Source organism: Mauremys mutica, chromosome 8, assembly GCF_020497125.1.
Source record: "Mauremys mutica isolate MM-2020 ecotype Southern chromosome 8, ASM2049712v1, whole genome shotgun sequence".
Lineage (NCBI taxonomy): Eukaryota > Metazoa > Chordata > Testudines > Geoemydidae > Mauremys > Mauremys mutica.
The window spans coordinates 33,469,554-33,491,187 of record NC_059079.1 but is presented as its reverse complement, the minus strand read 5'-3'; the positions used below and the strand labels follow the sequence as shown (position 1 = coordinate 33,491,187).

At 41.0% G+C, this 21,634-nt stretch overlaps 2 protein-coding genes across 6 annotated transcripts in view; one reads left to right on the top strand and one right to left on the bottom strand.

Annotated features, from left to right (window-relative positions):
* The window catches only part of RPAP2 (RNA polymerase II associated protein 2), a 64,256-nt gene extending 63,923 nt beyond the window's left edge, over positions 1-333 (bottom strand). The window contains exon 1 of one of the 3 annotated variants that reach the window (XM_045028617.1): positions 73-333. In XM_045028617.1, coding sequence (XP_044884552.1) covers positions 73-145 — 73 coding nt within the window. In that variant the 5' untranslated portion in view covers positions 146-333. The remainder of the gene's footprint in view (positions 1-72) is intronic. The other 2 variants (XM_045028615.1, XM_045028616.1) reach the window with 2 other exon arrangements.
* GLMN (glomulin, FKBP associated protein) overlaps positions 62-21,634 on the top strand; it is a 37,922-nt gene continuing 16,349 nt past the window's right edge. The window contains exons 1-14 of one of the 3 annotated variants that reach the window (XM_045028618.1): positions 62-244; positions 3,419-3,491; positions 5,088-5,213; positions 8,891-9,010; positions 9,953-10,061; positions 11,924-12,170; positions 12,741-12,843; positions 15,832-16,019; positions 16,563-16,616; positions 17,639-17,669; positions 18,346-18,435; positions 20,419-20,460; positions 20,573-20,646; positions 20,989-21,073. In XM_045028618.1, the coding sequence (XP_044884553.1) occupies positions 3,450-3,491; positions 5,088-5,213; positions 8,891-9,010; positions 9,953-10,061; positions 11,924-12,170; positions 12,741-12,843; positions 15,832-16,019; positions 16,563-16,616; positions 17,639-17,669; positions 18,346-18,435; positions 20,419-20,460; positions 20,573-20,646; positions 20,989-21,073 (1,311 nt within the window). In that variant the 5' untranslated portion in view covers positions 62-244; positions 3,419-3,449. Of the gene's footprint in view, positions 245-850; positions 865-2,076; positions 2,133-3,416; positions 3,492-5,087; positions 5,214-8,890; positions 9,011-9,952; positions 10,062-11,923; positions 12,171-12,740; positions 12,844-15,831; positions 16,020-16,562; positions 16,617-17,638; positions 17,670-18,345; positions 18,436-20,418; positions 20,461-20,572; positions 20,647-20,988; positions 21,074-21,634 lie in introns of those variants that run through there. The other 2 variants (XM_045028620.1, XM_045028619.1) reach the window with 2 other exon arrangements.

Sequence of the window (21,634 nt, the reverse complement as noted above, 5' to 3'; positions counted from 1 at the left end):
AGCCGGGAAGGGGGTGGGGAGGACGAGGCCGGGAAGCGGGGGGGGAGGGGGGCTGTGTTGTACTAATCCTACCTGCGCGTCTCCGGCTGGATCTTGCCTTCACGCCGCCCCGCGGCGGCTCTGCTGCCGCCGCCGCCATTATCATCGCCCGCCCCGCCTGACCTCTCACACCCGCCGCGGCGCCGGGGGAGGCGGAGCCGGAGGCTGCGCACACGGGGCTCGATCCGGAGCGGCCGCACGTTAGGTAGGAGGCAGGCGCCGCGCAGTCCTTGCCCCGCCGCCAGGGGAGGGGGCTGGGGAGCAGGACGCTTCGCGCTGCCGGGGGAAGCGGGCCCTGAGCCTTGCCGGGGAGCGGCTGCTGCTGCGGGCTTTAGCCTCCTGGCGGAGGCCCCCTTATTCCTCTCCCGGCACGTTCTCGTCATGGGGTACCGGGGCTGCCCCCCGAGCCGAGCCTCTCTCGGGGCAGCTCCCCAGACGTGCCCCCGAGAGCCGGGTCAGAGGGGCTGGATGAGGAGACCCCCACTAACGACCCGCCCACCTGCCTCCGTTGTTGGAGGACTGGCGCTCGCAGGCCCGTTTACAGCCCCCGCCTCTGGCTGGAGGATTTTGCTGTGAGCCACCCACACGGTCTCCCCCTTTCTCGTCCTTCAGTGCGATGGCGGGGACGGCGATCTGCTTATTGATTTGCTTTAAGAGACACCGGTTGTCTTTAGGCCGAGGGGTATTGAGCAGTGTCTGATGTGACTCAGTGCATGGGTTATAATCCCACCTACTGTGCTGACCTATGTCCAAGAAGATCCCATACGGGTGATACAGGTTACAGCCCATCCTCCCCAGACCCAAAGTGTGGCTAGTGGCGATGCGGTCAGTGTCCCAAAGTGTATAGAGGATGCCAGGTGCTTTAATCCTTTTTAGACACTTACAGCTGTGTGGAATACATTCCTTCACTGAGTCGCATTTTTCATTGGTGTTCGGATCCTTTAAGTAACCCCCAAAATCCAGTAAAATTCCTTGTGAGTGTTTGGAGTTATCCATTTGGGGAGTGGGGGAAAAAGTTAAATAACTCAAATAGCTTTCAATTTAAAGTTCAGAACAGAGCCTATACTAGACCTCTGTGTATTGGAAATACAGGGGATGTGCGGGGGCTAAAGGCCAAAACCAGAACTAGATTTTAAAAAATGAAGTAAATTCACGGAGGATAGGTCCATCAATGGCTGTTAACCAAGATGATCAGGGATACAATCCCATGCTCTTCCTGTCTCTAGTCTCTGACTGCTGTGGGAGTGGATGACGGGATGAATAATTGCTCTGTTCTGCTCATTTCCTTTTAAGCACCTGGCATTGGTCACTGTTGGAAGACAGGATACTGGGCTAGGTGGACCATTGATCTGACCCAGTATGACTGTTCTTACGGAGAGCATGTGTGTCAAGTCTGAAATCAAAATGGGTGAAAAATAAAATGTTATAAATGATTGAAGGGAGTTTGTCAAGTATAGCTAATATATAATTTTTCATAATGACTTAGGGACCTGTCCAGCTCCCACTGAAGTCAGGGAAAAGAAAATATCACTGACAACTGGATTAATCACTTAGGCCCCAATCCTGCAATGAGCCCTGAGTCAGTACACCTCTACACCACCACAGAGCTCAGTGCATGTTTTGGGCCTTATTGATGTTGTCAAGTTACTTTGGGCCCCAAATAGGGACTATAAATTTGTTTTAAAACAAATTAAAATAGTTCTGGGGGAATGTCACCATTGCTTTTGAAGTGTTGTGAACCCAAACACAACAGCACATGTTAGTGCAATGCAGGGATGCTGGATTGGGTTGTCAACCCTCCAGGATTGGCCTGGAGTTTCCAGGAATGAAAGATTAGGCTTTAATTAAAGATTGTGGTGTGATGAGACCTCCAGGAATACGTCCAACCAAAATTGGCAACCCTAACGCTGGAACAGTTTTTATAGGGGGGATGCTAAGAGCCATTGAACCAAACTAAACTCTGTATATAACAGAAACTGCTTCAAAACAGGGGGTGTGGCAGCACCCCCAGTTCCAGCACTTATGGGGAAATGAAAACTGCGAAGTGAAACTGACAAGTCTAGGTTCAGGGTTGGAACACAATGAAATAAAATGTAAGTAGACTATCAATATGGTGAAAAGTAAATTAGTCTATCACATTTATTCTTGTAGTAAACTAAATCCAAGTTTGGATGCTTTTAGTACAATTTTACTTTAATGCTGTTCATTTTATGGATCAAATTAATGTACGGTAGTTATTTAAATATATTATGTGAGATGAATGAGGCCAAGATTTGAAATGGAATGCATGAGGACAGTATATAAAAATGTGTGTACAATTGTGCACCTGTGTATGTTGCATAAATATCAAGATTACATATTTCAGATAGGTATTTAAGCACTAAACTCGCCATTTGCATACAAAATCACTGGATGTGTGTACAGACATAGTGCTTGCATGCCCAAATGTAGGCATAACAAATCCGTAGGCTTTTTTTTTTAAACTATTAAATAAATATGTGAGATGTACAAGTGTCCAGTAGGCATTAGGCGGTGATCCTGATTATGTAGAGATTTAAGCATGTGCTTAATTTTATGCATGTGAGTAGTCTTATTGCCTTCAATGGGAACGATTTGAGCCAGTCTCCCTCTACAGGTGAAAGGCTAGCAGAGTGTCTAGCCCTTTGTGTCGGTCAGGCTCCCTTAAAATTCATCAGTAGGTTTAAAGATACCAACACCTAAATGACAAGATATACCTCTGGATTAAATTTAGCAGTGATGAAGCTTTGATTTAATAAAAATGTCTACACAGTAAAAAGAAACAATATCCTACATTCCAATCATAGAGCAAATAAACTATATAGACTATATATGATGATTATTTTCTTCAACAGCGAATCATTTATCCCCAATTGCAACATTGACATTTTAGGGTGCCACAACTGCCTCACAAAACCTTATTTCTCAAAAACTGATTCTATAGCTATGATATTCTGAATCTGTAACCTATACAACCTATTGATTGTGTCACATCACATCTATTTCATTTTTGTTCCACAAAGACAGTAAAGGAATTGATCCTTATGCAATGGACTTTCTGTTAATAGTTGGACAATTCCTCTCTCTAGATACAGTATGCATGCTCTTTCTTGTCTCCTGTAAACAAGCAATAGCAGTGCCTGCATGCACAGGAGGTGGTGGAATGAAAGAACTCTTTTCTCTTCTTAACTTCTCCCAGCAATGACTGATCTTTCTCATTTCTCCATCTGTTAGCTGTTTTACCAGTTCGGACTTGCTAAAATGTGATTTTTTTTTAATCTCCATCTTAAATCCAGTATAATATTGAATATAATGTTATAACAATATGTGACTCAGTACTGTACTCTAATTTATGACAGAGCTTTTCAGTGTCAGAAGAACAAAGTCAGGATATGACGGCAACTGAGGAACTTCAAGCCATTATACAAAGATGCGTAAGTAACTTTCTTTTTGTAAAAAGATACTAAAAGTTGTAGAAACTGGCATTGCCTACATCTGTGTGTATACTATATTTAAATAAAAAAGTAGGGGAGCTTTCGATAGCGCTCTCCATGACCATGCAGGTTTAGTTTCCATTGCCTGCTCCCTGGTTCTTGTCCTAGGACTGCTACTAGCATCTGACCCCTTGCCTCTTGGACAATAGGCAGGAGCATGTAGAAGAAAATGTGTCTCTCCAAAAGACTTGGTGTAATCTCAGGTTAGGGAAAGTGTTATTGAGAGACTGACATGTGTTCTGTAGTAGTTACTAGTATTTGTTTTACTCCTTGAGGAATTGTGCGCCACTGTGGTGCAGCAGAAAAATGCCACACACACCCCACCCCCCGGCAGATTCTCTTTGCTTCGTTGCAGAAAATGGTTTCTGTTGGGAAGCCCAGAGAAGCTCCACCAGTGCTCAGTCTCACAAACACACACCACGCCTCCCCCCCCCCCCCCCCCCCCCGCTGCTCAGATGCATCTGTTCAAGCAGCTGGGGAGAGGTAAATCACTGTGGGTGAGTGAGGTCTGGGGATGCCCTTGCCTCCCAGGGACATTAGTCCCAGCTACGGGGAGGAGGAGGAGGAGGATGGAGATGGAGTTCCCCCTCCCTCTTCCCTGTGAGAACACCCAAGGCTGGGTCAGATCAACACCCAGAAATTTCCCCTGGCTGCAGGAAGCTCTGCACTGCGGGAGATGGGGAGTCTGGATGGGGGTTCCGGGTGTGGGGTGGTGAGGCTCAGCAGAGGGTGGGGGGTGTTGAGTGAGAGTGTGTGGGGGGGCTCCGGATGCACGGGATTGGGTGGACAGGGTCCCTGTTCAGTGACCCCCTCCCCCATTCATGCATCTGGAACTCCCCCATCGAGGCCCACCCACAGAACTCCCACCCTGCCAAGCCTGACCCCCTGCATGAGGAGCAACCCACACCCAAACCCTCACCCCATTGAGCCCCAACCAGCTGCATCCTGACCCTCCACCCCACCAAGCCCTACTCCCCCAAACACCCACACTGAGCCCTAACCACCTTCACCTGGACTCCCCTGCAGAGTCCCATTCGCCCTGTACCCAGAATCCGGCACCAAGCCCCTGTGCATCCAGATTTACCCCCACCGAGCTGCCCGCACCCAGATTGCGCCACACAGAATGCTGGTACTCTTGAGGGAATTCTGATCTAAAAAATATTTGTTTTTTAAAATACTGAAAAGTTTTGCATATTTTATTTGTCAAAATAACACAGAAACACAATAATAATATAATCACACCATTTTCAATTATTTTGGTAATTTATTAAAAATATTCATATATAATTGAAAATGGTGTGATTATAATGTGTTATTTTGACAAATGAATTTTGCAGAATTTTTAATTTTTTGGTGCAGAATTTTAACTTTTTTGGTGCAGCGTTCCCTAAGGAGTATTCTAGTGTATAAATGATGAATCATAGGTATAATGAAAACTAAACTACAGCTACAATAAATTGTATTTAAACTCAAATTTGGTTTTGTTTGTGATTTACATTATATAAATGTAAAGTTAAAGATAAATTTTCATTGTAGCAAATCCTAGAAGAAGAAGATTTCAAAGGAGAAGATTTTAATCTTTTTCAAGTAGCAGGCCAGAAGTGCTTAGAAGAAGGTTATGCAGCAGAAGTATTAGAAGTAATTCAAAATGAGAAAAATAAGGTAAGTTTAAATCTGCATCTGTGTGTATTTTAGCGGTATACTTTAAACACATAGGTAAATAGGTTAAATTTTGCATATTCCAGCTGTTTATTCATTGCTTGAGAGTTTTATTCTTAGTATCTTTGTAAGCCACCTATACTATATAGTACCCACAAAGTACAATTTCAGGGCACTGTACCAGGTATATGCTGACAGACATACAGTTTGTATAGACCCAGATTCTTCTTTCTGTGAAGCTGTTTTGGCAATGGTTACTGGATGTGAACCAAATATAGCCAACCAGAAGAGGTCACCCCAGAGTAGGCGGATCCTTTCATGTCATACAGGCATGCTGGTGGCTCCTACATTTGATCACTCCAGGCTGTCAGTGTAAGAAGCAGGGGCTTCCTTGTACTACAGTAATTCTTGACTCCTTGATCAGCCCCTTAGAGCTGTTGTTAGCTGGAGCATCTTAGAGCAGCCCTCGGGCTGCATTGCCTTATGCTGGGAAGCCAGGTTGCTGCACAACTGGTCCAGGATAGAAAGAGTGGAAGGAGTGGCTTAAGCCAACTTTGTATATTACCTCCTGAGCAGTGTACTATTTAGCTTTAAACAAGGATATGAGGCACAGTGTCCTTAACAAACCCTTCCATTAATGTTTTCCGGTGAGATAAACAGAAGAGAAAAGAGAGATTTTAAGGCAAAATTTAAAAAGGGAAAGTGATAGTGACTCTCTGTTGGGGTGGAGAGAATTCCAGGTGGATGGACTAAAATTGGCCAAGATTTTAAGAAGAAAATGAGCAGACAGGAAGTAACAGAACGAAAGTTCAGAGACATATAGGACCAGTTTGGGAAACTGGGACAGTATACTTATGTGGGATTCAGAGATAGATAGGAAGTCAGAAATAGATGGAGGATGGAATAATATTGTCATACTTCATGGAAAGATGGAAAGTAGTCTGGTGTACCCCACTGAATTTTACAGTAAAGATTTAAGACTGCCTTCAATGAAAAGAACAGTTTACCTCCTTCCTCAAATAGTGTGTTTTCTCTAATTTTTGCCTGGAATTTTGCTACTACCATCCAATAAAAGAGTGAGAACACTGCCTATCCCTATTTGAAAAGCACATTCACATACACACCTGGAAATGCATAAGTTTATATTGACAGAAGAGAAAAAACATTCAGTGTATATTTTGGAGAATGCTCTTCAGAATATGCATCCATTCTGTCAAATAGGGAAGGAAGAAGGAGAGCATAACAGATGCCCAGAACAGAACATTGTAATGATAAACCTTGTATTCAGGTTAATTACTATGGTATGTTACAACCAGTAGTGATCATAGAATTATAGAAATACAAGGTTGGAGGGGTCCTTGAGAGGTTATCTATGTAAGCCTCCAGCATGGAGTTAGGACAAATATACCTTGACCATCCCTGACAGGTGTTTGCCTTACCTTGTCTTAAGAATCTTCAATTACAAGGATTCCACACCCTCCTCTGGAACTATCTTTATAGTTAGAACATTTTTCCTCGTATCGAATCTAAATCTCCTTTACGGCAGATTAATCTGACTACTACTTATCCTATCTTCTGTGGATGTGGAGAACAATTGCTCTCTGTCCTCTGTATAATAGCCCTTAACTATTGTCAGGTCTCCCCTCAGTTTTTTTTTTCTCAAACCTAAACATGGTCAGTTTTTTTAACTTGTCCTCATAGATTACCGGTAGGTTTTCTAAATTTTTGGTCATTTATTTCTCTCTCCTCTGGACTCTCTCCACTTTGTCCACATTTTTTCTTAAAGTGTGGTGCCCAGAACTGGACACAGTACACCAGCTAAGGCCTCACCTGTGCCAAGCATAGCAGGACAGTTACCTCCTGTATCTTACATTCGACCCTCCTGTTAGTACATCCCAGAATGTTGTTATCCTTTTTTTGCAACTGCATCATATTGTCTATTCATATTCAATTTGTGATCCACTATAATGCCCAGATTCTTTGCAGCAATACTACCACCCATCCAGTTATTCCCCATTTGTAGTTGTACATCTGATTTTTTCATTCCTAAGTATAATACTATGCACTTGTCTTTACTGAATTTCATCTTACTGATTTTAGACCAATTCTCCAATTTGTCAAGGTCATTTTGAATTCTAATCCTGTCCTCCAAAGTGCTTGCAACCCCCTCCATCTTGGTGTTGTCTGCAGATTGTATAAGCATGCTTTCCACTCCATTATCCAAGTAATTAATGAAAACATTCAATAACAACAGACACCTGCAAGACCCCTCTAGCTATGTCCTCCCAGTTTGACAATGAACCTTTGCACAGTGAATGCTTTTGAGTATGGTTTTTCAAAGAGTTATGCACCCATCTTATAATAATTTCATCTAGATCACATTTCCCTAGTTTGCTTATGAGTAAGGCTAAGATTTAGTCATGGGTATTTTTTAGTAAAAGTTATGGACAGGTCACGGGCAATAAAGAAAAAATCCTGGCCCTGTGACCTGTCTATTACTTGTACTATATACCCCTGACTAAATCCTTGGTGTTCTGGTGAGCTCTGGGGGCACAGCTGCTGCTCCGGAGGGGGGCCTCTGGGGCATCTGCTGGTGCTGGGGTGGGGGAGGCTCTGGGGTGCTTGCTTGTGAGGGGGCTCTGGGGTGCTCACTGGTGCTGGGGGGGGGAGGGGGCTCCGGGACGCCCACCACAGCTGCTAGCCGGGGACAGCTCTGCTGCCGTCGCTGCTGGCAAGGGGCTGCCCAGGACCACCACAGCTGCTGCTGGCGGGGGGCAGCCCAGGACTGTAGCCACTTCGGGGGCACAGTCCAGGACCACCACTGTTTGGGGTGGGGGTGCAGCTGATCCCGGGGCCAACCAGCAGCCCTGGGGTCAGTCACACCTGCCGTCTGCAGAAGTCATGGAGGTCCCAGAAAGTCACAGAATCCGTGACTTCTGTGACAAACTCGCAACCTTACTTATGAGATTGTCACGTGGGACTGTGTCATAAGCCAAACTAAAATCAAGATATGTCACATCTACGCCTTTCCCCCATGCATTATTCCAGTAACTCTGTCAGAGAAGGAAATTAGGTTGATTTGGCATGATTTGTTCTTAACCCATCCATGTTAGCTATTACTTTATTGACCTCTAGGTACTTACAAATTAATTGTTTAATAATTTGTTCTAGGATTTTACCAAGTTTAATTAAGCAGACTGGTCTATAATTCCATGGGTCCTCTTTGTTCCTTTTTTTAAAGATAAATGCCATGTTTGCCCTTCCCTAGTTGTCTGAGACCTCACCCATCCTTCATGAGTTCTTTAAGATAATTGCTAATTGCAGAGATTGCTTCAGCTAGTTCCTTAAGTACCCTAGGATCAATTTCATCAGGCCCTGCCAACTTGAATACATTTAACATATCTAAAAATTGTTTAACCTGTTCTTTCCCTAATCTAACTTGCGTTCCTTTCCCCTTATTAATATTAATTGTATTAAGCATCTGGTCACAATTAACATTTTTAGTGAAAACTGAAGTAAACTAGGCATTAAACACCTCAGCCTTCTTGATGTCATCCATCATTCATCTGTTTGTCATCCATAATCTATTGATTCTTTTTGATGTATATATGTATTCATTTAGGGTTGTATTTTAAATCTGCTAAATTTTGGCCTGTTTTCTCTGTAAATCTGATTTACAGGTTATTGTCAAGAGTATGGGTTGGAATCTTGTTTGTCCTCTTGTTAGATGTATTTTGAGTTATAAGCAGGAAGATGAGAAGAGAGAACATTGTCTGAAAATACTAGATCAGTTGGTGCAGGTATGTTATCGAACCATGTAGTCTTAATAAAGGCGAATCTCGTATAATTATTATACAATTACAGTACTTTAAGGCTCTTATTGTTACAATGTTTGTTCTGTAAACCTTAACTTGAATCAGAAAACGTCCTTTCAGTGAATGATGGATTTTCCATGCTGGATTGGATGTTGTTTAATGATATTAAAGTCCTGATATTTGTTGTCTCTTGGTGAACCTTTGACAGCAATATAAATGTGGAAGAGCATAGGCAGACAAGTGATCTATAAGATTGAGTGAAAATGTATCATTTTGAATTTAATTCAAGCAGTAGAGTACATGCTGAACTTTTTCTTTTACCTCTGCCAGTTAAAGTGGTCTCATATCAAAGTAGAATAAAACATTATTTTACCATAGCAATCTAAATATCCTTACATGTAGCTTCATCCTAAATGCATGTTTTAAAGCAGAAGTTTTCAACCTGTGAGGCGTGCCCCCTTAGAGGGGTGCAAAGGAATGTTCTGGGGGGCTCAGGCCAGCCCCATGCCGGGAGGTTCGGAGAGGGAGCACTGCCTCCATCCCCTGACTCCCCTCAGCAGGCCACCCAGTCAATGTCGACACCTTCATGCCCAGCACTGGCTCCATCCCCAGAGACCGAGGCACACTCCTTCCCACACCCTGAAACCTTGAGGAGGGAGGAGCAGGTATTGGGGGGGGGGGAACATCCAAAAATTGTAACTCAAAGAGGGAAACTCAGCTCAAAAATGTTGAAAACTGCTATTTTAAAGAAAGCGTGAGCTTTTTAGGTTTTGTTTTTTGTAACAATAATGTCCTGGATGTTTTGCATCTTCTGTCATTGCCATGTGAAAACTGTTACAGGTTGGAAGTATGTTTATTATTGTAAAGGTACTTAATGTATTACTTTAGAGATAAACAACAGTACAATGGCTTGATCCTTTCTTGCAGCTATGTAATCCAAAGGAACTTTTATTGGGTTTACTTGAGCAGATTGAGCAGACCTCTGGGGAACACATATCCCATACTATTCTGCTCTTGCTTCAGCCTCTGCAGACAGGTAACGAACACTTTCCTAGCTGATGTACACTTAAACAAAATCTTTCCTACTCCAGTTTAGTGCATTAGTTTATCTGCTGTTGAAAACGATTTGGAACATTTCTCAGCTGATAGTTTTATTACTTGTATTTAAAGTAGTGCTGTAGAACACCTACCGTTCTGGGGGAGCACATGAAGTATAATTTCAGTACGTATTGAGACTTGTTTTAAGAGTGCTTGAGGACACAACAAATGGTTTAAAAGCAGAATATTTCAAATTGGCATCTGCTGAAAAGCAATAATCAACCATTGCTGGTACTAAAAATCCTTATACTTTCTGTGTGTTGCTATCCTCCTCCTCCTCCTGAAACAGTCATCCATATCTATGACTTTATTCACTTGCCCTTTATAGGTATTGAAAGTTAACCAATTCCTGCATATCAATGAAAATCACAAACTGCATATTTGCTTAAAAAAATACCTGTGAGCTTGGAGGCCAGAATGTAGCACCTCTCACCACTGGAAACACTAGCTGTGAATGCAGTTTTTCTAGTGGTGTAAAGCATTACATTTTAGCCTGCAGAAGTTAAAATATATCTGATCTGAATATGACATCAATCTGATAACATTTTTTTATTCATTAGTTCTCTTTTCATTTCAGTTCTGATATATTATTAGTGGCTGCTCTCCTGAGACCCACTAGAGTTTAAAATCAATGTTTCTTTCAAATGAATGTCCGCTGTAGATGCAGCATATACCAACAGAAGGCGTTTTTGTGCTGGTATGGGAATACTGCCTCCCCGAATGGCGTTAACTATGCCAACAGAACCACTCTTCTGGAGATTTTGTCAGCATAGCTTTGTCACTAGCATGTGTTTGTTTTTTTTCACACCCCTGACCAATATAGTTATACTGGTATAAGTTTTCAAGCGTAGACCAAGCCTAACTTTAGTGGTTCGCGAGATACAGGCCGCTAAAATTATGTTGGAATTTAAGGGGAAAGTTTTGGTAATTAGAACGATGTCTTCTGTTAAAAGTCTGTGGACTGTGGACCAGTGTCGCCAAATGCAGCTGAAATGAGGGAGGAGTCTGTAAAGGAGCTAGTTGTGGCACATTGATTTTGGGGCCAGTGCTACACTGGCTCTGGCATAGATTAGAACAGTCCTCGTGTGGTGCAAAGGGGCCAGATTTCAGCAGACATTTGGTATAGTCTCCTGTTCTGCCATGGTTAGAAACACTTTGGTAGTACATATGTTTTCAGGGCCAGGAAGGGTTTGCCCCTTTGGGCCAGTGATATAAGAGAGAAATTTTCAATATTTACTTCCACTTTACAGAGGCAGGATTTGTTGTATATTAAAATGCATGGGATGCTGTTGTGATATTTCTTTGCAATACTCAACTCTATGGTGCTGGTAGTTATAACATCCCAAAATTAACAGGTGCAGAATCCTGGTGGGGAGAGGGATAGCTCAGTGGTTTGAGCATTGGCCTGCTAAACCCAGGATTGTGAGTTCAATCCTTGAGGGGGCCACTTAGGGATCTGGGGCAAAAATTGGTCCTGCTAGTGAAGGCAGGGGGCTGGACTCGAAGACCTTTCAAGGTCCCTTCCAGTTCTAGGAGATTGGTATATCTCCAATTATTACCTAGGTTTGGTTGTTGCGTTTTTTTTGTTGTTTTTTTTTTAAGAACCAAAGACTGTTCAGTACAGTCACCTAAGTACAGATCTTATTCTTTGCTTTTTCTCAAACACTGAATCTACTATGGCAGGAAAAAGCTTTTGTGTTATAAATCAGAATAAATTAAGATGTTCCACCTCTCTAACATCACTTGGGGGGGAAAATAGTAGATAACTAGATGTTTAACAACACTTTCTTTTTATTTCAGTTCTACTGAAACTTCATAGCAAGAAGTCATACTCAGTGGGTTTATCTTTGTCTACCATTTTAAACCAACTTTCTCTCCTGCCCGTACCTTACACAAAAGAACAAATACGAGAAGATAAACTTGGCCTCTGCCGGTGTTGCAATGCAGTAGTGGATTTTGCTAAACCTTTTGTGGATGAAGTTGTTAAAAATATGGAAGCCTCAACAGAAAATGATGACGAAGACCTCAAAGAAGAATTGCTAAAATTGTGGGTATCTTATTTCTGCTTAATGCTTGTGTAATGAATGTAACGAATGAATGAATGAATGAATGAGCAATGAAAATAATGTAAATAAAATGAGCAATCAAAATTTCATGCACCAGCAGTGAATACACTGTTGATATTTTATAGTTTATCAAATAAACTGTTTAACTAATGTGTTTTAAAAAAATCCTTCCATATTTGTGAACTATAAGAGGAAGGGCGACGCTCATTCCCCTCCTGACTGGCAGATGGCAGAAGAGTACCTGTATAGGGGATGGGAAGCTGAGTAAATGGCCCCTACTTCCTTGCATTTACACCAGAATGACATCCCTCTTTGGGGGCATCAGGATCCAAGCAGTGCCCCCAGCCATGAGAGTATAGGGATGAAAAACAGGAAGCGGAGTCAGTCCCTGAGTTTGGAGACTCCCCTTGGATCCATTATGAGCAGCAGCAGGGGTAAGGGGCATGACAGTTTCAGACCCCCTGGAGACAATGTCATTATATTCTGTATTGGTGGTTTTGGTAGCATTTTTGTTAAAATGTTCTAATTATAGTTATCTTCTTTTCTTTCAGTTGTTTGAAAAGCTTGAAATACCCCTTATTAATAGCACAGCTTGATCAGCTGCATGAAGACATTGAAGAAGATCCCTTAAGGCATTTTGCAGCTGAAATTCTAGTAAGTGCAGTTAAAATGAATTATAGTGACTTGCAAAATCAGTCATTATAATTCAGTGTTCACTATAATCAGTCAGAGAAATCAGTTGGCTTCTTGATTTGGTTAGTAAGATGCTTTATGGGATTCTGTAAGATAGTGCTGATGAAGGTAAAGTCTTGGAACAATATCAGATCCTTAGGGTAAACAAAACTTGGCTTTGAAAGTAAAAAAATCTCTGAATGTGTCGGTCCCAAGGGTGGGGGCTTGGATACCCTCAGTCAAGCCATGCCAGGTGCATAAGTATAACCGGTTTTATTGCCAAAGTATAATAAGCCTCCCAGCCTTCACGCGTTACTAAATACGTGCTTTCCAGCAAGCAAGCATCAATGCTTACGCCCCTTCTGCTACGGACAGTCCTGGACCCTCCTACCTTGCCCTTGAGGGCTCGTAGCAGGCGCTGCTCCAGTGTGGGGAATTCCTGGGAACCCACAAGGCCAGGGTCCACAGGTGAGACTGTTCGTCTAAAGCAATTCTCATAGCTGCTTTTAATCATCACCTCCTTCTAAGGCGGGGGCATATTCATCCACAAGCAGCCTCTAGCAGGAAACACTGCTGTTTTCTATTCCCACACTTCACAATCTCAGGCCTTCCTTATCTCTTCACTTGTTTATCCAGCCAAATGGCTGCAACTCGGCGGGTAAAAGCCAGTTCACTACTAGCTCCCCCCAAACCATTCTGTAACATCAGCCCAAGGTAACTTGCTGTCAGCCCCAACAGAATGTTACGCAATAAATGTTTGGACCAAATTCAGCCCTCATGGTACATCTCTTTGGGCTGCTGCTCTCTGAATTATCAGCAGCGTCTGCTCTTCTGCAGCTGGCCCCATCCCCATAGATGTACAGATCTATCAGGGCTTCTAAAAGGAGATAATGAGGTGAGGTCCGTACATGTCCAAAACTAATACAGTTCTGTGTTTGGCTTTTTAAAAGAACCGAGTTTGCCCCTCTACCTATTGTAGCCCTTTCCTTTTTATAATAATTGATGTCATTGGGTAGGGCTGCACTTTAAAAACTGAAGTGTATCATATTTTGGATAAAGTGAAGAATATTTTCTATTCAGGACCCCCACTTAAGCACAAACTTAACGTTAAACATGTGCTTCAGTCCCAGTGACTTCAGTTGTTCTTAAGCTCAAGCATAAGTGATGTCTTGAACTGGGGCCTATGACCTAGAGCCCTGCAGTGGGCCCAAGATCCCATGGGTTCTGCCGGACCCTCTGCCATAATAGCGGGAGCAGATGAGAGTGGGTATTGCAGGGTGTGACAGGAGTGGGATTAAAAATAGACCCGCACAGGGCTCTACTATGAACTGAAATTTCAGGAGGCTAATCTACAGGGTAAATAATTGCACTACCAGTTTATTATATGACACAACCAGTGTCCCCAACCTTGATTAGGAGAGATTGCCCTTTCTGTAGGTCCTACATAACTGAGTCTTAATGGACTATTTGCTGTTAGCTGTGCAAATGAAATTTTAGCTAAAAAACTATTCAGTTATTGTACGCTTGTGCCCTATCTCAATAATAGCTGTGCAAAAAGCAGTCAGGTTTTGGGTGTTAGACATCAGTTCTTTTGGCAACAGCTGCTGGTATAGGAAGGGCTTGTAACATTGCCTCAGGTGTTGACTCCCTGCTTCATGTGTTGAACCTTTGCTTCATTTGTTGCAAAGTGTGTAATGAATGAGACAGGGGATTTTAGGAAAAGAATGGACGTCTTATGGTTAAGACAGTTGAATACTGTCTTGGAGAATTGGATTCTGTCACTGCTTCTGCTCAGAGTTTTCCCATGATACTGGAGACCCAACTCTCCACTTTTGTACAGGTAGCATGTTCCTCATTTTCAGGGTACCCAGCTTGAGACCATGAGGTCTGATTTGCAGAACTGCTGAACACTCACAGCAGCAATTAAACTCAATGGGAGCTGTGCTTTGAACGTATGACATACTATATAATGACAATAGTATGAAAAATCATGTCTTAGATGTCTCAAAGTGAGCACCCAAATTAGTGGATATTTTTGACCTTACTTTCCGTGTCTCAGTACCAATCTGTAAAATAGGGTTTATGCTCGCTCATGTCAAAGAGATGTGAAAATTTTGTGAAGTACTCAGATATTGTGGCAATAAGCCCAATAAAAAAAGCCCATAAGGAAATTAATAACTGTGTCTTCAGAGCAGAGTTTGAATACTGTGTAGCAAATAAGGTCTGGGATTGAACTTTGAACAATGAAGAGAAAACAAAATACTGCATAGCTGGTCATTATGTGAGCCTCATCCATTCTGTGCACTAAATGAGGCAAAGGTTTGTGGAAAAAAGAGTTTGTGATCATGTAATTAAATACTGTATCATAGTGTATACCGGGGTAGGCAACCTATGGCACGGCTGCCGAAGGCGGCACGCAAGCTGATTTTCAGTGGCACTCACGCTGCCCAGGTCCTGACCACTGGTCCAGGAGGGCTCTGCATTTTAATTTAATTTTAAATGAAGCTTCTTAAACATTTTAAAAGCTTTATTTACTTTACATACAACAATAGTTTAGTTATATATTATAGACTTCTAGAAAGAGACCTTCTAAAAACATTAAAACTATTACTGGCACACGAAACCTTAAATTAGAGTGCATAAATGAAGACTCGGCACACTACTTCTGAAAGGTTGCCGACCCCTGGTGTATACAGACATGGTGGCCAAATCAAGATTACACAGGCAATATTAATTCAGGCATTTCCTAACCTTTGAGTGCTTGACTTTGCCACCTTAATAATTTCTTTTAACGTAGTTTTGGTGTACACATAATTACAAAAAATATTTTCAGGAATGATTGTACATGTAGTAGGTAGAGATTTTACTATATACCATTTAAAATGTGAATCCTAATTTAAAACTTTATCTGTATTTCCTTTTATAAAGCAGCTATATGTAGCTGACTTTTTTTTTCTTTTTAATAAACAGGGCATTTTATTGGATATAAGAGAATTGTTACCAACATTGTTTTCACACCGTGGAAGCAGAAATCAGAGCTGGGATAATCCAGATTTTTTGGATGTAGATAGAAAGCATTCTGCAGATTCTTTGGCATGTCTGTCATATCTGGTGTTTGTTCAGTATTTTGGTATTGATTGTTTTCCAATGGTCTTTAGGTAAGAGCTATTTTCCATCCATTTATTATTAGTGGCTGATTTGTTGAGGTTCTCTAAAGGCATTTTCAGGAGCAGAAGAAAACCGTTTAATATTAATCACTAATTATTTTGTAAGCCTTTATGTTGCATTAGCATTCATTTCAGGGCAACTGTCATGTAATAAATGGTATGTGTGCAGAGGTGTTTTCTCTTTTAAGCCCCAAGTCTGCAGATACTTATGTGTGTGCTTAATTTTAGACACAAGTTGTCTCACAGAAGGAGCCAGGGGACTATTTATAAGTTTAAAATGAAGCATGTAAGTGTTTGCAGGATTGGGACCTAGTGTGGTGATAAACAAGTGTAGGAGTGTTGCAGGGGTGGGGGGGAGAGAGACAATCTATTTAGCACACATCTATTTCAAAGGTATCCATTTAGCCTAAAATTACTCTTAATTTTATGAAATAGTTACTATTCCTATATATCATTCCACAGAGCTTATTTTTATATAACATGTAGGCTGTGTGGTCTATGCAATTGTATTTATAAATAACTTTTCTGTTTTAGTCCATCATATCTTCTACAGTGCAACATGACACACATTGAGGTCCTATTAAAAAGGTAAGATCATACAAAATTTGGAGTTTCAAATACTGGATTTGTTTCTTGTTTGTCTGTCTTAATTGTCCCATGGTTGCATTCTGATCTATGGTAGTAATTTATGAAATCAAACTTTGAATTCACAATTCAAATTGTGGGGAAAACTCTTTTGAAGCTGAGTGTTAATGTGGCATGACTCAGCACAAGATGATGCCCCTTCCCTCCAAAGAGTTGTAAAAAGTTGTCCTAAACACAATACTTTTATGTGATATGCTCTTACATTTTTGAATATGTTTTACAGTATTCATTTCACAACCGTGTTTTATTTATTTATTTATGGAAACCCAAACTAAGAACATTTTAAACATTACAATTTTCTGAATTTGAATATTTAGTAGTACTTCTGTAACTAAATTACACAGTTGAGAATGAAGTGAGGTTGCCATGGATATATTTAACTGTATCCTATGATAGTATGCTATCTTCATCTGTATCATGGCTCTCAATAAATAGAACACCAGACCTACTCAAGTGTTGTAGTCATTTGCCCCATTATTGTCTGCAGTCTACAAAGATTAAGTCCAAGTACTACTCTACAAGCATGAGTGTTTCATAGGTTATCACCACTCCACTGTGCCTTGCTACAACTTGGCCTAAACTGTTCAGCCTCTGTAAATTAGGATTCACTCTCTTCCACTCATGTTTGGAAAAAGTTTGCAGAGTTCTGCAGTTGGGAAAGTACCATTTTCTTCCTTTTGATACCACGGCGTCTGAGGGACTTGAGATCTTGCCTTTGAATGCTCATAAATATAGAATGGAAATATCAGCTCTTGATCTCAAAAGGAGTCAAATCTACAAACTCTTCTGCTCAATATAGTTAAATTATTCAGTTGAAGGAATGATGACAGGAAGCAGAATAGGAACTGTTGGTAGCTGAGCTCATTTTTAGATAGATCCTGTACTACTTAGTTAATTCTTAAACATCAGCAAAACGTTTTTGAATTCATACTTTGAATCTGATAATTTTCTTAATTTTTTTGTAGGACAGAAGAATCTGTGTTAACTAAAGGACTTGTAAGTTTCTTTTTTTTTTAAATCAAATATTGAATATTCTTTGTAATCTATGTTATGGTACAATCTTAATTTCCCTTGTCTGTAAAAGATGAGGGTAATATTGCATACTATAATTTTAGAGTTATTGAGGCGTAATCAGATAAGCCCCAGTCATAGACTCAGACTTCAAGGTCAGAAGGGACCATTATGATCATCTAGTCTGACCTCCTGCACAATGCAGGCCACAGAATCTCACCCACCCACTCCTGTAACAAACCCCTAACCTATGTCTGAATTATTGAAGTCCTCAAATTGTGGTTTAAAGACCTCAAGGTGCAGAGAATCCTCCAGCAAGTGACCCGTGCCCCATGCTGCAGAGGAAGGCGAAAAACCTCCAGGGCCATGGAGGAAAAAACCTGCCAATCTGCCATGGAGGAAAATTCCTTCCCGACCCCAAATATGGTAATCAGTTAAACCCTGAGCATGTGGGCAAGACTCACCAGCCAGCACCCAAGAAAGAATTCAGTCCTGAAAGCATGTTACATATTTGTTTAACTTTATGCATATGAGTAAGTTTTAAATACATGCATAAAAGTTTGCAGGATTGTGGCCTTAGTTTGTGAAGTCGTTTGGGACCTTGGATTAAAGTACTGTGCAAAGTTACATTGCCTTTAAAATTATTTTTTATTGCTTATAGGACCTGCTTGAAAACTGTTTATTGAGAATGGGTGATAATAGCCTTCACCATCAGTATTTGGAATTCAAAGGCTTCATTACAGCACCTCAGGTACTAGGATGCAATGTAAACAAGTATTTTTACTTAAAGTGCCATGTCATGTCTAGCTGTTCCCTAGGTCAGTGCTTCTCAAAGCTGGTCCGCTGTTTGTTCAGGGAAAGCCCCTGCCGGTCTGGGCCGGTTTGCTTACCTGCCGCGTCCGCAGGTTTGGCCGATCGCGGCTCCCACTGTCCGCGGGCTGCGGGAAGGGCGACCAGTACATCCCTCGGCCCACGCCATTTCCCACAGCCCCCAATGGCCTGGAGTGGCGAACCATGGCCAGTGGGAGCCGCGATCGGCCAAACCTATGGACGCGGCAGGTAAACAAACCAGCCCAGACTGCCAGGGGCTTTCCTTGAACAAGCGATGGACCGCCTTTGAGAAGCACTGCCCTAGGTGATTTGAGAGAGAAGAACTTAGAGAATAAAAGGATTGCCTCACTCAGAAACTTAATTGTTTTTGAAACCATACAGTGTCTTGCTATTAAGAATTGTTAACTGGAACAGGGAGCCTGCAATGGTTACCCACTGGGAAGCAAACTTTATCACCCCCTTTTTTTTCACCACCGAACAGCATCCCCATATCCCATCGCCATCCAGTGGCAATAGTTGTGGGCAGGATGTGCCCCGGAGATTGGATTCAGGTGCAACATGTGACTCTTGTGTCCCTGTCCCTTTCCCCTCCCCTACACACATTATGCAGCATGAGGAAGTAGGCTGGGGAAGAGGAAGGGAAAAGAAGAGTTAAGCAACAACTTTCACCCACGAAAGTGCGGGAAAAGGGGGGCATATGAAACGCTGCCTCATCTGTTCTCCCCCCTTCACACTCCCAACAAAAGGGGTCTCCTCTACTCCTAGCTTAGTCAAAGTCTCATCCCAGCTAGAAGGGTGAACATTGTTAATGCAAATGTGCAGTGCCATTTTTATATATAAAATTTTGGTGATGAATTCAGATTTCTGCATTTTAATTTGCTATAAGTTTGTGAAGTATTGGAAACAAGACTGGTACCTTTGTGTCTGGAATTGTTTGATGCCTTACTATATAGTGAAGCTTTTTAAACATTTAACTTGAAGTTTTTTTAATTTAAAAAACAATTTTATGCCAGAGGAGTGCAAGAAGGCCATTCCACCAGTTCGCTACCCTCTAAATATATGTGTATTCCCTTCAGTGTTAAACCAGAGACCCATAGTTCAATATATCCACTCAATTTCAAATATGTCATTCTTAAATTAAAATGATCCATGGCTAGTTTAAATACAACATTACCATTTCTTAAGATTGTTTCACAAGGGAGAAGACTTAATTGTCACTCTTCTCATAAATAAGAACCTAAGTCCCATTGGTTCCATTTTTACCTACATCATATTCTACAAATACATGTTAAAATATAACTACAATTACACCATATTTAGTCTAACCAAAGTGAGAGCACACAATATTAGAGGTTATATTTGTGTTGATAGAAATCAACAATATTCTGTTCTCCTTCACATTTTGTTGCACACTGGACTGAGAATTTCAGCATAAGGTCTATTAATACATGCATGCTTTTTCCACCTACCACAGCAGTTAATTCAATGATATTCAAATTATTCCTAGTTTCAGTGTTGTTTCTTTGCAAATGCATCACCTTATACTTTTTAAATTTCATACTCTGCTTCTAAGCCTAATCTATCAAGAATATTTTCAGAATAGTTCATCCATCAAGTCTTGACCACTTGCTCTATTTTAGTGTCCATGGTAAATTTAGTGATCTTTATATAGCTTTGTATAAATCAATACTATATATCAGTCCATTCCCATTATAAAGCTCTGTCTGATTCTACTCCTTACCAACATTGACTAAGAATGAGGACATAACAAATGGATATAAACTGGCCATCAACAAGTTTAGGCTTGTAATTAGACAAAGGTTTCTAACCATCAGAGGAGTGAAGTTCTGGAATAGTCTTCCAGGGGAGCAACCAAACTTTATGTACTTTTTTCCAACTGCAGGGTTTGGTGAAAGTGATGACCCTTTGTCCTATAGAGCATTTGGTATGTAATTTCATCATTTCGGGGGTTACATTTGTAACTAAACTAACTAAAGTGCTAAATTTGTTTTATTTTAATTAAATGCAAATGTCTTCACAGAATCTTTTTCTTTTAGCGAAAGAAGAGTTTGAAGATATTGCAGTTGTATATAGACAAATTTGATGCAGAGGGAAAATATATTTTGTTCAGGTATGCATCCTACATAAAATGCAGAAAAACAGGTCTTGATGCAATTTAAATTGCCTAGTAACTCAGTCAGAAATCATGGTAACTGCATAGGAGCTCACATAGGAGCTACCATGTTAATTTCATGATGATGGCAATTGATTTTAGTTTTCATGTTACTAAAAAACAAGACATTGAAGCCAGCCCTTTTGTGAACTCCAAAGATTAGGGGTGAAATTCTGGGCCCCTTGAAGTCAGTGGCAAAACTCCCATTTATTTCTATAAGGCCAGAATTTCATCTAGATTTTTCAGTGAAATGTAATGCAATATCTAGGAGATACTGTCTTTCTCTATTTTACTTTAAAGGTGTTTACTGAAGACAAGCAACCACGCTGGCGTAGAAGGCTATGTTATTCAAAATATCAAAAATCAGATTGATTTATCATTAAAGGTGAGAATATTGTAAGTTCCTACTTTAAAAAGCACTTTCAATACCATTTTTAAAGAATTCATATAGTTTAGGCTCCACATTATTTATATATTACATGTGAAAATACTATGTTAAAAGGAGATTTGAGTGCTTCACCTTGCATATTTAAAGTTAAGAAATGCAAGAATTAAAGTTGCCTGTGCAACCTTAATTTGTCCTCCTTAGGATTATGCATTATGATACAGTCTATAATTACACAGCTACATACTATTTTATTTATAGGGGTGAAGTCTGACTTTCTCGGTAGCGGCTGCTCCAAAACAGGAGTGCACTAGAGTTTTTCAAAGAAGAGATTTTTTTTTTTTTTAACATGAGCAAAACATATTTTTCCCTATCTGCCTTCTTGGAATCTGCTGAACTGCTTCAGTTGAAATTAAAAAAAGAAATAGCTTGAGGTAGATACCCAGCCTGGAACCATTTTAGCCCAAATAGTTAAAGTTTGGCAAAGTTATATAAGTATTTGAAAACAAGGTCTGATAATGGGAGGTGTTGGGCAATCTTAGCAGGTGATGCTACCACTGC